The 14,893-nt window shown below is 39.5% G+C and overlaps 1 protein-coding gene across 6 annotated transcripts in view; it reads right to left on the reverse strand.

The window, feature by feature from the left end:
• GRIK1 (glutamate ionotropic receptor kainate type subunit 1) overlaps positions 1–14,893 on the reverse strand; it is a 353,375-nt gene that overhangs the window by 154,244 nt on the left and 184,238 nt on the right. For all 6 annotated transcript variants that reach the window (XM_075197143.1, XM_075197141.1, XM_075197144.1 and 3 more), the window contains exon 4: positions 2,667–2,848. In XM_075197143.1, the coding sequence (XP_075053244.1) occupies positions 2,667–2,848 (182 nt within the window). The remainder of the gene's footprint in view (positions 1–2,666; positions 2,849–14,893) is intronic.

Below are 14,893 nucleotides of genomic sequence, written 5' to 3' on the forward strand. Positions count from 1 at the left end.
AGTTCTGAGGACCGCTTACTTACTGTAGGGTTACAAGAGGCCATAGGTAATGTGTTGCAGATCTTTGCTATGGCGTGCTAACATTTGTAGTACCAATTATATAAATTTGTATTATTATATTAAACACAAGTGTGAAACAGCTCTGTTTGCTCAGAAAACATTCAAAAGTTGCTCCCTGAATGCTGCCATATTTCAAGGTCCACTTCAAGGCCCTTGAAAATTCCCCCGGTAGGGCAGTGGAGCGTGATCATGGGCCCAGGGGTTTGAGTACGCTGTGCTGTTCTCTCCCTGGGACAAGCTAGACATTTATGGGGTCATGTTGTAGCCGCTCTTTATTTTAACAAGCTGAGGCTGGACAGGCCCCTAGTTGGGCCTACTCTGCTGCCACCAAATGTGAGGTTATGGGTGTTTATATCACTCAAAGCGACAGCAGGTATAAATCCAAAGAGTGTTGAGGGTATTCATTACAGTCAGGAAAATCAACAGAACAAACCAGCTTAAAATACAATCATCATGTGATGATTAAAAATTAATTTATTGTATGGGCTGGTAAAGGGGGAAATCAGGGTATCTATTAATTGTAAATACTGTTAATTTAACATCAGGGATGGGTTGCAGGGAAAAAAGTTTATTTAATACATTTCAATATTATTAATTTGCAGTGAGGAGGCCTAGTTACTAAATGTGGGGGCAATTGATTTCACGTTGGGGATCAGTCAGGGGAAGGGAGGCCTAGAGTGTTTACTTATTGCTAGGTTTCCCATATTTCCCTTACACCTAACAGGGCCCCAATATTCCAGGTTCCAGACAGGCAGCTTCTGAATTTAAGACACAAGCAGCAACAGGTACTGAAAGCTGCAAGAACAGTCTGACAGCTGTCCTGATTCTGATAGAGCAGTCCCGATTTTGGGTGACTGTTCTGCCCAGTCAGGACTTTGTCCGATCTAGGGGGTGGAGCCTAGACTGTGCACTTTTTATATACAGTTTAATCTTTATATACTACACTTTGGTGCTAGCCATGTCCTCCGTGCCCTCCACTCTAGTGGCTGGTCAAGCCTATCCTATGTTGGACCTCAACCATTGAATTCCACTGGTGGGCCCTTTATGCCCCAGTCCGACACTGGTTACGGTTACCGCACAACAGGATTATTTCATGTCATGGCGTGAGCAAAAAGACATAAGTCATTTACCAGAACTAGCCACAGAATATACTGCAATGAGGGAGGACAGTCAGAGAGAGGCCTTGACAACTGTGCTTTATAAGCTAACTTAAAACTGGTTACTATAATTCAGAAAATAATGTACTCTCTATGGTAAGTAAAATATTTATCCCCAAAAGTCATGTCCAGTCTATCAATCACAGTTAAATCTACTTTCACTAAATAGGTTTAAGGTGTACCTGGCACCTACACACAGAAGAGGCAGGAGTTCAGGTTGAACCAATAGTCATGAAAGGGCAGCCAGTGACTTCACTAGGAACTAGTGACACCACTGAGACACAAGATACAACACTTCATAGTGGAGATGAACTGTGACATTTCCTTCTACTAGCGTTGTGTCATACATCTACTGTACGCTTATCTGTATCAGCTGCAATAAAACTATTTTGCTACAGTCTGGACATTCAATACTTGCTAACCTCTCTTCATTCCTAGGGACTGCAATCAGCAACCCCTGCCAAACCTTGATTCTATGTCAATGAGGACATTAGTTGAAACGTACATTTAGGAAAGTTAAGCATACTTGCCAACTCTCCCTGAATGTCAGGGAGACTCCCTGAAATAGGGGTAATCTCCCTCACTCCCTGAAGAGTCTGGCATTCTCCCTGATGCTGAGCCAGTACAAGACGTGGTTGGCTTCGCCATCTGTGGCATGATGACAGTTAATTGTGTCCTATGTCCATGTATTGATGCCTATGGAGGTGGCCATTTTCATGGAGACCAAGATTTAATCAAAGACTGACAGGTAAGACAACATGACTTCAGTAATGGAGACAGAAATGTGAAATACACTTCAGTCTCTAGAGATTCATTAGCTGCTTTTCTTTAATGCATATTTGCCTACTCTCCTGGAATGTCCAGGAGACTCCCGCATTTCTGGGAGACCTCCTGGGCTCCCGGGAGAGCAGGGCAACTACCCGGTTCTAGCCCCCGCAATAGATAAGTGGCTTTAGGCGGGGCTTAATGACGCAAATATCGCGTCATCCTAGCTTCATCCCCTGCTGTAATTGGCCGAAATTGTGACAATCGTTTAGGGTGCAGGGCCAAAATCATGCGATTTGTGAAGTCCCGCCCCCGCATACCCACCTCCCCCGGGATCTCCCTGAAGCCAACAAGGAAAAGTTGTCAAGTATAAAGTTAAGTGGAATGATGGGAAATTGGATTTTTTAAAAAATTGTTTACATAAGTATCTAGTTCATAAAAACTGGTTCTCTTTCAGAAGAAAAATTCTCACTATTAGATTCTATTAGATTCTAATCTTTCCATCGGATTCATAGGGAGTTCAGGCAATAAAGGAACGCTACTAAAATCCAGTTATTTTGTACTCTCTCACTTCAAAAAATATGAGATAATGGAAAAATACATCGCTGTGTTTCACCCTTGATGCTCTATGTGCGAGCAGAACAGTCACTTTGAAGACATGAAAATAAAAAGTAACTTGTCTACCTGTTTGAGGATGTCAGCCGCAGTTTCATGTGAGCAATCAAATATCACATAAAATTCCTTGGCTTTCTTCATCTCTTTGAGCAGAGGCCGGGCATCCTTGTTTCCTGAGGGTAACTGACGAATTTTTATTTTGATGTTGTATCTTGATGGAGCCTTGATGAGTTCTTGCAGGCGAATTAAACCTAAGGGCGAAACAAATAATTGAATTAGTTGTACAGTAAAATTCTTATGACTGGATAGTAAAGATCTTTTCTGATAGCTCAGTAAAAAGTAATTAGCCTCATTTGTTAAAAAGCTCTGTAATTTAGGAAGTTTACATGCATAGTTTAAAGCAGCAATCCCACATGGAAGATTTTTTTTCCTTTAAAGAGTTAAGTCCCGTTTAAGCATTCGTGAGATTTTTCTTAGCTATCCTCTAATAAATTATTGTCTCCTTTTCAAAAGCTCTCTGGAAAACAAAAATGGTTGCCAAGCAGAGACACAGTCAATCTGCTACACAGACTCAGGCTCACAGCTCTCAGGATGTCATGTGATGGCAGAGGGGGGAAGTGGAGGATGTAACCATGCAGACAGTGCTCAAAGGGGTGTTCCAAAGCCTCTCTGCTCACTACATCATGTGCCATGTGACTGTGGTTGCCATGGTGGTCCAGAATCATAAGTTATAAATAGCACTCTGAAGAGGAAAAAACAAGGTAAAATGGTAAATACCAAAATTCGTCTTATAGTCTTTCACACCTAATTTTTTATGGGATTAGTGCTTTAATGCTATCTTTTGGAAGTTAAGCCAATATGTAGTGTTGCATATTAGCTCCAACTTTTTAATGGGAGGTAAGTTAAGCATATGTGGTGCACCTATGTGGGTGTGACATAGGCACCTTGCAAAAAGAGTTGTGTCAAACCATTTGACTCATGCGCCATCTGTATGTGCATAGGGTCTCATAAATATCTTTGCATTCATTAGAGGTACTTTTTGTCCTCTCTGTCTGCAATGAAGATCCAGCATATAGGCCGACTTGCTCAATGTCATGTCTGAGTTATAAAGCATTCCAGTATAAAGTTTTACGAACTAAATAAAAAGATAACACCATGAACATATTACTTTTCTAATTTGCATTCTAGACATGTTATTAAATATATACGTAGACTACATGTCTGAATTTTGAAGGTGTACGTCCATTCCTGAAAATCAATCATACATTTCTATCTGGAAGTGCACCCAAAGAGAGAGATATGTTCATAAAGCGGCACTCTGGGATGTAGAACGTGATTACAATTATTTTCAACATTTTTATTAGTAATTCATTAAAAGTAAGTCAACCTCCTGATTGTGTATATTACAGCAAAATGTTAATAACACGTGTAAGTGTATTGTGCATTAATTGTGCAAACGTGATTTAAAATATTACTGCTGTGCACTATCAATTTTATTTGTATTCTTAGTTCTCTAATATTTGTGATAATGAGGCTCAATATTTAGCATTCTTTGCAGGTTGTATCTGATCACCAGTTATAAATAAGTTCTATCACATAGTGAGATCAATGTGTGAGTTCTAATGATTTATCTCCCCAGAAAGGACAGACAATGGTATTGTTTCTTGTATCCCTATAGGCATTAATTGTCAGCCAGTTGATATATAGTGAAGGTTAGTGAAATAGCTGTTAATAAAACACTAATATCATGTTAATAGTAGAATACCATCCATTACAGATGGTTCCTTTATCTATACAATAAGTTCAATAACCTGCCTCAAGATAGTGATTAAATAATACACAAAATATTAGGCAGCACAAATCGATTAGGCTGCCACTAACAAGACACTTTTTTCATGACCAGTCTGGAAAATGTGTGTTCAAATCACTATTCAGTGGTGCAGCTTTGGGGGTGCAGCACCAGTTTGCCAAGCTGCCCTCCACAATCACTAATAACATTGACTTAATATATTGCTGGCTAATCACCTGCACGATCTGCAGAGTCTAAGCCGTATCTGGGAGTAATTGTAATTGTTAGCCATACAGTTGACAGCGCAAAATATTAACACGCGTTTCACTATTCATGCTTATGCAAGGCAAGCTGTGGGATAGTCCTAATAGGTTTTTCGTAGTTTTACGACCAGACCCCCTTAATGACATCACTACCTAACAACCTATCGCAATGCTATAGTTATGTTGACACAGATGATTGTCATGTGTCTCAGCCAATTGGAAAGCGGCATGTGGTATGATCATGCCCCTATTCTTCAATTATTGGCCTAACTGCGCATAATATATTTTCTATGATAGTGTTGCCCAAACCCAGTCCTCAGGGACCCCTAACAGCGCATGTTTTCTAGGTCACAAGTGAAATAATTAAACCACCTGTGGATCTTTCAAAATGTGTCAGTCAGTAATGACTGACACATTACTGTTCTCCAGCAAAGAGATATGGAAAACATGCACTGTTAGGGGTCCCTGAGGACTGGGTTTGGGAAACACTGTTCAATGAGAATTAAATCATGTTGTTTCCACACATCGTTAATGAATGAGAAGAAGAGTATGTACTTAAAAGAGAAGTATATATTGTGAAAATATACTGCTATGTTACATATTGGGGTCTAGTTAATTAGCTGTTGTGTTCCGTCGTGGGATACCAAAGGAAATGCTGAATACTGAGATATGTTGTTACAATATTAGATATTGACGTCTAGTTATTTGTACATTTATGTTAATTTGAGTTGATCTGATATTTGCCAGATGCATTATATACCATTATGGCTAACCCTAGTAACACTCAGATGTAATAATTATTGTTGCAGCTCATTGTGAATAAACAATTATATTGATTATCAGAGTGTATTGGGATTGTGAGTTATTGTCTATTATATATTGTATTCAGTGTTACTTACGATATCCCATAACGAAACACAACAGCTCTGACAAACATCATATCTGCTTGTCTGCCCATTTCCCTTTAGATTGTAAGCTCTAGTGAGCAGGGCCCTCTTCCCTCCTGTTCTCATTACCTTTAGCTTTTGCTCATCAGCTACACTGTGCACCTCCTTCTTGTGCTCTCTGCCCATTGACTCCTCCATTGTCTTTGCACCTCTCTCAGGGGCTCTAAACCTGTTAGTTGCAACCCCGCTAATGGGCACAGGTTTTTATCTTGCACTGAATATAGTCCTTGCACCCCAGTAGCTATGTTGAGACTTGTAGTGTTATTTGTTTACTGTTTTGTACTGTTTTACTGTCTTGTGGTTTTCCATCTGTATGGCACTGTATGCCCTATAAATAATGGTCAATATAATAATAATAATAATAGTAATGATAATAATAGTAATAATAATAATAATAATAAAACAGTGTATAACTATTGTTGCTTAATGATTATCATTAAAGTTATTGTATTAATTATTATGATGTATTGTGATTTATTAGTCATATTATACTGTGTAATATATTATTAATTACTTAAATTAAGCGTGATGTTACCTATATGAAACTCTGTATATAAAGTCCAATATATGTAGGGTGTACCTCCCGATAGATAGATATGATTGATTTTCTTGGATGGATATATACCTTCAAAATTCCTGGGGATGGACAATACCTGGTGCAGTTAGAATTCTTTTTGTCTGTGGCATCCAATTATTATACCCCGTTCACACTGACTCAAAAACCCGGGTTATTGTCGGGGCAAGCCGAGACGACCCGGGTTGAGGCTCAGTGTCAATGGCTCCTCTGCTAATTCCCGGGTCAGATGACCTGGGAATTAGACCCGGGTCTTTTGGAGGGTCCGACCCGGGTAGCCTCCAGTCTGGAGGCTACCTGGGTCGACTAAGGTAGCCGGGTACAATAGTTTTTGGTGAAGACCTGAGTCAACCCGGGTCTAACCGAAACCTATTGTAAATTTTAAAAAATAAATAAAAAATTCCATCACAAAAGGAGCCAATCAAAGCTCCTCTTGTGATGTTGCCAGGGAGATGCGTGTTCGGTGTGAACAATGTCTACCCGGGAATTTGCCGGAGTGTCCTGCACTCTCACCCGGCAATATCCCGGGTTCATAAACCTAGGATATTGCCAGGGCGGCCGTGTGAAAGTTGTATTAGTGAATTATCTCACTTTCCTTGCTGACCAGCACAGGCTTTTCTAAATATATAGTGCATACTCTATAGCACATATTAAAACAAATATAAATATCACTCCTGATTGTAAAAATATTTAAAATAAATATACCACATAGATTTTTTCTTTAACGTAACCAGAATTGTGATTTCCTTTAGTATCTGTCATGGGTTAGTCAACAGACATCAATGGTGGAATAACTGACACGGAAACAGATTTTCTACAATGTACTTTAGAAAATGAGAGTAATGATAGAGGTTGGTCTGACCTATTATTTGATCTCAGATCAGTAATGTACAAACAAACAAAAACATATTGGAATAAAATTATTTGTGATAAATATGTAAAACAGAAGATTATACCAAGAGGGCTAAGACCTGGACTATATACAGCCTTCGAATTGGTCACAGGAGACCTAAAGAAAGAATGGGAGAGTACACTCACTAAAATGTTCAAATGAAGTGAACAAGTGAGATAACAAGCTTAGGCGACAAACTGAAGGAATTTGAAGGATTAGAACAATTCCAAAATATGTCCGAAAAATCCAAGAATGACTTGGATCAATTTAATAAACAAATAATTGATTCAAATGCAATAAATGTATAAGGGATAAAAAAGAGCTGTACCCAAAAATGAATATTCAAATGGGATATACACAAACCTAGGAAAACCAATTTATCATATACCACCTCAGAAATGGACTCTTCAGAGGGGGAGATGTCAAGTACTCCGTCCTCGAATAGAGATCCACTATTCTCTGTTTTTTAGGGTAAGGTATATGGGGTACAGGGATATAGAGGAAAGTGGAGGTATAGGCACAAGAAAATACAAAGGGAGGCAAAACAAATCTAAGAAAAAGGAACAGAATGGAAGGATAAGAAGATCAAGAATCCTTCTGCAAGAGTCACAGATGGCAAGTACATTAGGAGCAACACTTAGGGGTATATTTACTAAATGGCAGGTTTGAAAAAAGTGGAGATGTTGCCTGTAGCAACCAATCAGATTCTAGTTATCATTTATTTAGTACATTCTACAAAATCACAGCTAGAATCTGATTGGTTGATATAGGCAACATCTCCACTTTTCAAACCTGCAGTTTAGTAAATATACCCCTTTCAGATAAGATTTTAACCACCCCCCTACAAACTAACCTCCTAAGCAAAGGCCTGTCCTTCTCCCCAACAAAGATCTTCGACAGGTTTGAGTGGGAAAAGGACTTATAAGCATTAAGGAATAAGCATTATTTGCTAGAAAATTCCTAAATAATTCCTCCACAAGAATAAAATAATCCCTACACATACACAAGTTACAAACACGACAGATACAAGTCTTGGGGATACACTAAATATCAGCTCCCTTATATGAGATGACGTTAATAATAGCAACGGTGATGACCATCTTGACTCTGAAGAAGAGTTACAAGCATTGGCGATAATGGAAGAACTCGAAGGATCTATACTAACAGTGGAATCACAAACACAATTTATTATGAATTATTTGGAACAAGAAGTCCTTTATCCTCTGAGCCAACAAACTGCCCCCAAGTCAAAGTGTGCACAGATCAGGTATTTAGAGATCTTGACAATCGTTTGAAAAAAATAAAACCAACTTTAAAATTAAGTAAAGATAATTTGGCAGATGAGCTAGCCGCGCTTTATCACTGTTTATATGGTAAAAAGCAACGCTTACTTTGCTTGAACCTCTATGGGGGGCGAGCGAAAGTGAGCGATACTTTCACTAAAAAAAAAATGATTTTAGAGTCTAACTGGAAGGACTCAGTCCTGCACATTTGGTATCATTATCTGTTCTACATCCACCAGCTTATGCTTCATCTGGCATAAAGTACCGAGCATCAGAATCTGCATGAAATCTATTAACGGGGACTCTGTTACAATATGAAATGATGCACTTTGTCAGAGCATTTTTTTTTCACACATAGATGGAATAAAAGATTGGACTAATCTGCTATAAGAAGTAAAAGTTATTCAGCAGGTGTCTTTACATAATGTATGTCCTATGCAAATTAACACACAAATGTGTTGTATATGCAAATGATGAGAAAGATTTCTACAATCTGAGTCTGGAGGAGAGATCTTGTTTGTTCTGAAGAACATAGCAAAAAAGATAGATGCTCTCTATTGTCTTTATTGTTCTACGAGAAAAGGGCACATCCGAAAAGTGCAGCGAAAGGCAACTAGCAAGACGCACAGGTTCCTGTCTGAGAAGCTGGAATGCTAGAGAGGACATGATGGAAGCTTCATTAATTAGTTTACCTGGTGGACTTAATGTGAACTAAAGTATACTCCACCTGTAAAGTAAATTTCCAGTCAGAAGTAATAAAAATACATACGAATGCAGCTTTGGATCATACGGATACTTCAATATTTTATAAGTATTGTAAAGAGAAACTAAACTCCAAAACAGTTTGATATGGTGCAGAATTAATGGGAAAACTGTGTTTACTCAGAAAAGATTTATCAGACCCAAAACATACAGCAAAAGTCACATTGGAGCAGCTAAATCCATGGAACTCGGCAGGGCCTGATTATCCAATAGGCTGACTAGGCTGCATCCTAGGGCGCCAGGCTTTTGGGAGGGGGAACAAAATTTTGGGTTTTGAAAAATTGTGAAAGGGAGAGGTATAAACTGAAATTAATTTTAAAATATAAGAGAATAGTTTCTCCAAAGTGAAAAGAAAACATGAAAGAGAAAATGAAGTAAGTTTTTAATCTTGACATAATCCCATGGTAAAGGCTGAAGACAATGAGTCATCTTGGGTGGGAGCTCGAAGATATGTATCTAGAGACAAGGATGGCAACAGGTGAGACAAGGATGGCAACAGGTGAGACAAGGATGGCAACAGGTGAGACAAGGATGGCAACAGGTGCGACAAGGATAGCAACAGGTGAGACAAGGATGGCAACAGGTGAGACGAGACAGGCCCCTCTCCCTTCACATCTTTACCCTCAGCATCGCTCGTTCATGCCTCCATTCTGCTATTCTGGACATGAGTGACAACGATTGCAGTGACCCTTTTAAAAAGCCACATGGAGCTGAGTTTCGAAAACATAGGAACATAAACACTGATGTGGGGGGGGGGGGGTCGGTAGAGGGAATCTGGATTTTAAATCTAGGGCAAGCTAGTTTTTACCTACCGCATATTAGCTAGGCAAGGAAGGTGAGGGGGCACTACAAACGCATTAGCCTAGGGCGGCCAGAACCCTTAATCAGTCACTGGAACTCGGGCAATACTTCAAAGAAGAATGGGCAAATAACAAAGTGTCCAGATGTGCAAAGCTGATAGAGATGTAGCAAAATCTACAGACAGCTAGAAATTACAGTTAAAGGTGCTTCTACCAAGTACTAAAACAAAGGCTAAATATTATATATAATTTTTCAATTATTGTCTTTTTTTGGTTATAATTAGGAAATCATTTGTTTATTTTTTTTCCATTTTGACATTACATTGTGTTGACCAGTGGTAAGAATTTCCGACTAAATCAATTTTGATTACATGACGTCAGAAAATGAAAGGTGAAAAATGCCAAAGGGGGTGAATATGAAAGAATTGCAACCCCCTCAAATTGAAAATTCATAAATACGTATATATCTTCAAATAATAAATGCACTTGTGTAGAACAGGACATGGAAACTGAGGATGGAGAGATACGTTTTGCTGATGGACAAAAACAAAACCATGCTAATAATTTGTCTTTCCCAAACTTTGAACATTTTGTTATTTCAATAAATATTGCAGTAGGTATGGTTCAAATGGTCAGAATCGTCATCATCATCAGCTATATATTTATATAGCGCCACTAATTCCGCAGCACTCATTCACATCAGCCCCTGTCTCTTTGGAGCTTACAATCTAAATAACCTAACATACACACACATAGACAGACTACGGTCAATTTGATAGACAGTTAATTAACCTACTTGTATATTTTTGGAGTGTGGGAGGAAACCGGAGCACCCGGAGGAAACCCACGCAAACATGAGGAGAACATACAAACTCCACACAGATAAGGCCATGGTTGGGAATTGAACTCATGAACCCAGCGCTGCGAGACAGAAGTGCTAATCACTAAGCCACCGTGCTGCAGAATATAGTTTATAGCAACTGCTTCCAAAACTGTCTGTCATCAACTGCATTTTTTTTCATTCAAATGGACAGCACAATAGGTGTGGCTCAAATTCTTCCAATAAATTGTATTCTAAATTGTGTGTCTCAAAGATGCCATTTACATTGGGCAACAGTAAGATTGAACTCATTTCTAAAACATATTTTATAATATTTCTCTGCAGCTTTGTTAATAATAATAATAGTAGCTCTTATTGAGCTCAAAACTGAAACAAAATTCTGTTAGATAAAAGTAATTCACAAGTTGGACTCTTCTTTCTTCTCTTTAGACTAAAACTCTTTCCTGAGTGCATTATGAGATAAAAACAAATCACTGTACAAGCCATTAGATTTCACCTAAATGTCTTGCATAATCATGCCTGTTGTAAATCAGGGCTCTGTATATTACTAAATAGCATCAATCTACTATATTGGCCTCTATCTGAAAACAGCGGCTGTTTATTGATTTCTGTACAAAGCTTTGTGACAAATAAATTTGTGTAATGCAAGATTCAGTGAATTCATTCTCCCCTCTGAACGCGACGGGGCTGATTTGATCTAATCCAGAGCGCAGGAACTCCTGCTTGCCCTGGACAAAACATTAAAGAAATCTTAATGCATTGCTCCCCTTGGTGAGATTGTGCTATACTCAAGATGCTTTACACGTGCAGGAGTGGCATTCTTCATCCTTACTGGATAGGTAAAACAATGAGGGAACCACTGTGAGCCAGAGATAACGGCAAATAATAGAAATGAACGAGAGGATAGGGGCCACTGGAAAAAAATAAACTGTGAGGTCAAATGAGGATATTTACCAGAAGCCAGAAGATAGTGAGAAAAGAAAGAATATATTGAGTCATGTCAATTAAATCCCTCAGCATGAATATAATCAGATCCTATTACAGAGATATATAGTGTATCTATACTCAACTAAATATGGTGCATGCTATAAGTCCAATGGACTCTCTAAAACCTACTGTCTTTAATTCCTTCACAGGTATGTAGAGCTTCTCTTTCAGAGTGATCGGCTTTCTTTTCTTATTAAATCTAAATGGTTTGCATACTCTGGTGGATTCTGACAACGCAGGATTTGTAGAGGGGGGTTTCTACACCACGCCTCCAATGGGCGTGACCAGCATGCATGGGGACGTGGCTATAATTTTAGACAGTGCTTGGCTGCTCTCCAACTCTTCTTATCCCCATAATATACATGGGCAATGCTGCGTGCACTACTGTTTGGGGCACTCAGCTCTCCCTTTTCACGCAGAGCCATGTGAAGCGGGGGCAGGGTCCAGTCACCTCAATTATACAGTGCCCCAGGCTTGGGGGGGGGGTTTACAGGCACTAGGAAACTCCCCCTCGGTTTGCCTATGATGGGGGTATGATGACAAAAAGAGTCAAACAAAAGATAAAGGTCATTAGACAATGTTGGTTGGTTGTGGACTGGAAAAATGTCACTGTCTGATATTGGTCAAGTTTTTGTTAAGTATTCCTGGATGTAAAACGCTGGGCAATCTGGGTTCCATGTGTTGGCCCCTTTCGAATATGGCTTCTTAGCAGTAGTAGGTATAATATGTTGGGCACTGTTGGGCTCCACTGGGTATAAGTATTGAGCGCTAATGGCTGAACGCATTGTGGTCATTGCTGCAGGCATTAGAGTTTATTTACGTATGTATGACACAATCCATAAAATCATTTTCTTGTTCTGTGCTCTGAATATAAATATCATTATTTGATCTTATTCTGTAATTTCGACAACTGCCATTGATCATTTGATGTGTGATTTATTCTTGGATACATGACAACACATTATTCACAATTCCTACTCGTTATGTAAACAATTGCACACACTACAGTATATAAGGATGGAAATTGGATGCACATTTATTATTATACTCTCCGTGTTCAGCCACCCCCACAGTTAAACCATGCCCTCTATTTTGCATACACATACATATTATTTTCCCACCACAGTCTGTGCTGCTATATCCATATTTCATAACCAAGATTCGGCACTCATTTAAAAAAAGCTTACAATGATAATACAATTGGAGAGAAACGGCCTACTTCATTATTGCTTATTATTTTGGATACCATGGCTAGAAAAGAAGACCTCAGTGAATCTGAAATGATGGCATCCTTGGGGAATGTTTCATAAGAGCTTTAACAGTCAAAACAGATAATCTTGCAAATGTTTCCTGAGACATTGTACCCAAGGAGAGACCACTATAGAACTCTTATTAGAACATAGTCAGCCAAGGTGACATTATGCAATAGCTGTTTTTGCACAGTTTGGTATGTTTGTGGCATGTTATTATAGAATCCATACCAGGATTCAAATGTCCAAAAGTGGACTTTTTGTATATATATATATATAAAAAAGAAATATTGAACACATCTGTATATTCATACAATACAATTTATTATATACAGTTACAATTATCGATGCAAATGGTTGTTGTTGTTATTATATATTTACAAGATAATCAGATATATTTAGGAGGCCTTGGATGACATAAAGGGACAGTTAGGTGGTATGAGTTGTATATAGTTTCAGTGGTGGGCAACAGACGGCCCGTGGGCGACCAACGGCCAAGCCTTCACCTACGGACAGTTCTTTTTGTGGGGGACAGGTATGATTTATATACTGCGTTTAATAAAACATATTTCTGCAGTGAAGTTTTCTGTTTCTTTAGTTCTGCTCAGCAGAAAATGAGGTCAGAAAAGTTTATTGCAACACATTGACCTGTGAATTTGTTCTGCTTTGTGAAACATTAAACGGATGCTGAATGCTCATTAATTTGGGTTTACCAGCTCGCTCTCTGCCCTTTCAGATTTCCATCTGTCAGTATCAGCTGCTGCATATAATAAATTCCCACCAGAGCCCCCCTAATTTCAAATTATTCCATATTTAAAGTTCCACTATCACTTAGGAAAATATTTTCTTAAGGTGACTCTTCCTTCTAGCTGGAGCTCTGGGGGCTGTAACAGGCTCTATCAGTTCTTTAATACAGAATCAGCAAATTTATTTTGTTAATCAATATGTGGTGTGAGTGTCAGGTGCGGAGGTGTGAGTGTCAGGTGCGGAGGTGTGAGTGTCAGGTGCGGAGGTGTGAGTGGTAGGTGCTGAGGTGTGAGTGGCAGGTGAGGAGGTATGAGTGGCAGGTGGGGAGGTGTGAGTGGCAGGTGGGGAGGTGTGAGTTGCAGGTGGGGAGGTGTGAGTGGCAGGTAGAGAGGTATGAATGGCAGTGGGGATGAATGAGTGGCAGGTGGAAAGGTGTGAGTGGCAGGTGGGGAGGTGTGAGTGGCATGTGCTGAGTCCTGAGTGGCAGGTGGGGAGATGTGAGTAGAATGTGGAGGCATGTGATGAGTTCTGAGTGACATGTGGGTTGGACATGTGTTAAGGTCTGAGTGACATGTGGCGGTGTTTTGCAGTACATGTGGGATCTTAGAGCTTGTGGGGGTCTGAGCGCACGTGGTGGCATTAATGGCAATTGGGGTCTGAGTGCAAGTGGGAAAATTTTGGAGCAAATGGGAGGTCTGAGTGGAAAGTGAGGAGCATTTTGGGATGAGTGAGGTTGCCAGGGTCGTTCTGGGGCAACTGTGTGCCCTTTTAGAAGATTGATCGGCCCCACATGCAGCGCTTCAAGTATGCCCATAACTGCAGTATATCTGCATTATGGTTAATATTACAATCTGTACCAGGATGGACACAGTCCGTGTTAACACCCAGCTCAGATCAATATGAAAGAGGGAGGCAGAAGAGCAGGACTTACATGGTGCTGCCCATTTGTACATGTACAATTCTGCATACTTTACTACACTTCATGTACAAAGGTGGACGCACCCATTAGACACAGCTGAACAGCACAATACTTGTTACTAAATTAGACCGTGCTCACATTGATTGTAAAAGTACCAAAATTCTGATGGTGTATAATTTAAAGATCTATCGCCACCGCGTGCGGAGCTTTATTGTATACATACATCTCTGTTTTGGGAACTG

This window comes from Mixophyes fleayi, chromosome 2 (genome assembly GCF_038048845.1).
Source record: "Mixophyes fleayi isolate aMixFle1 chromosome 2, aMixFle1.hap1, whole genome shotgun sequence".
Lineage (NCBI taxonomy): Eukaryota > Metazoa > Chordata > Amphibia > Anura > Limnodynastidae > Mixophyes > Mixophyes fleayi.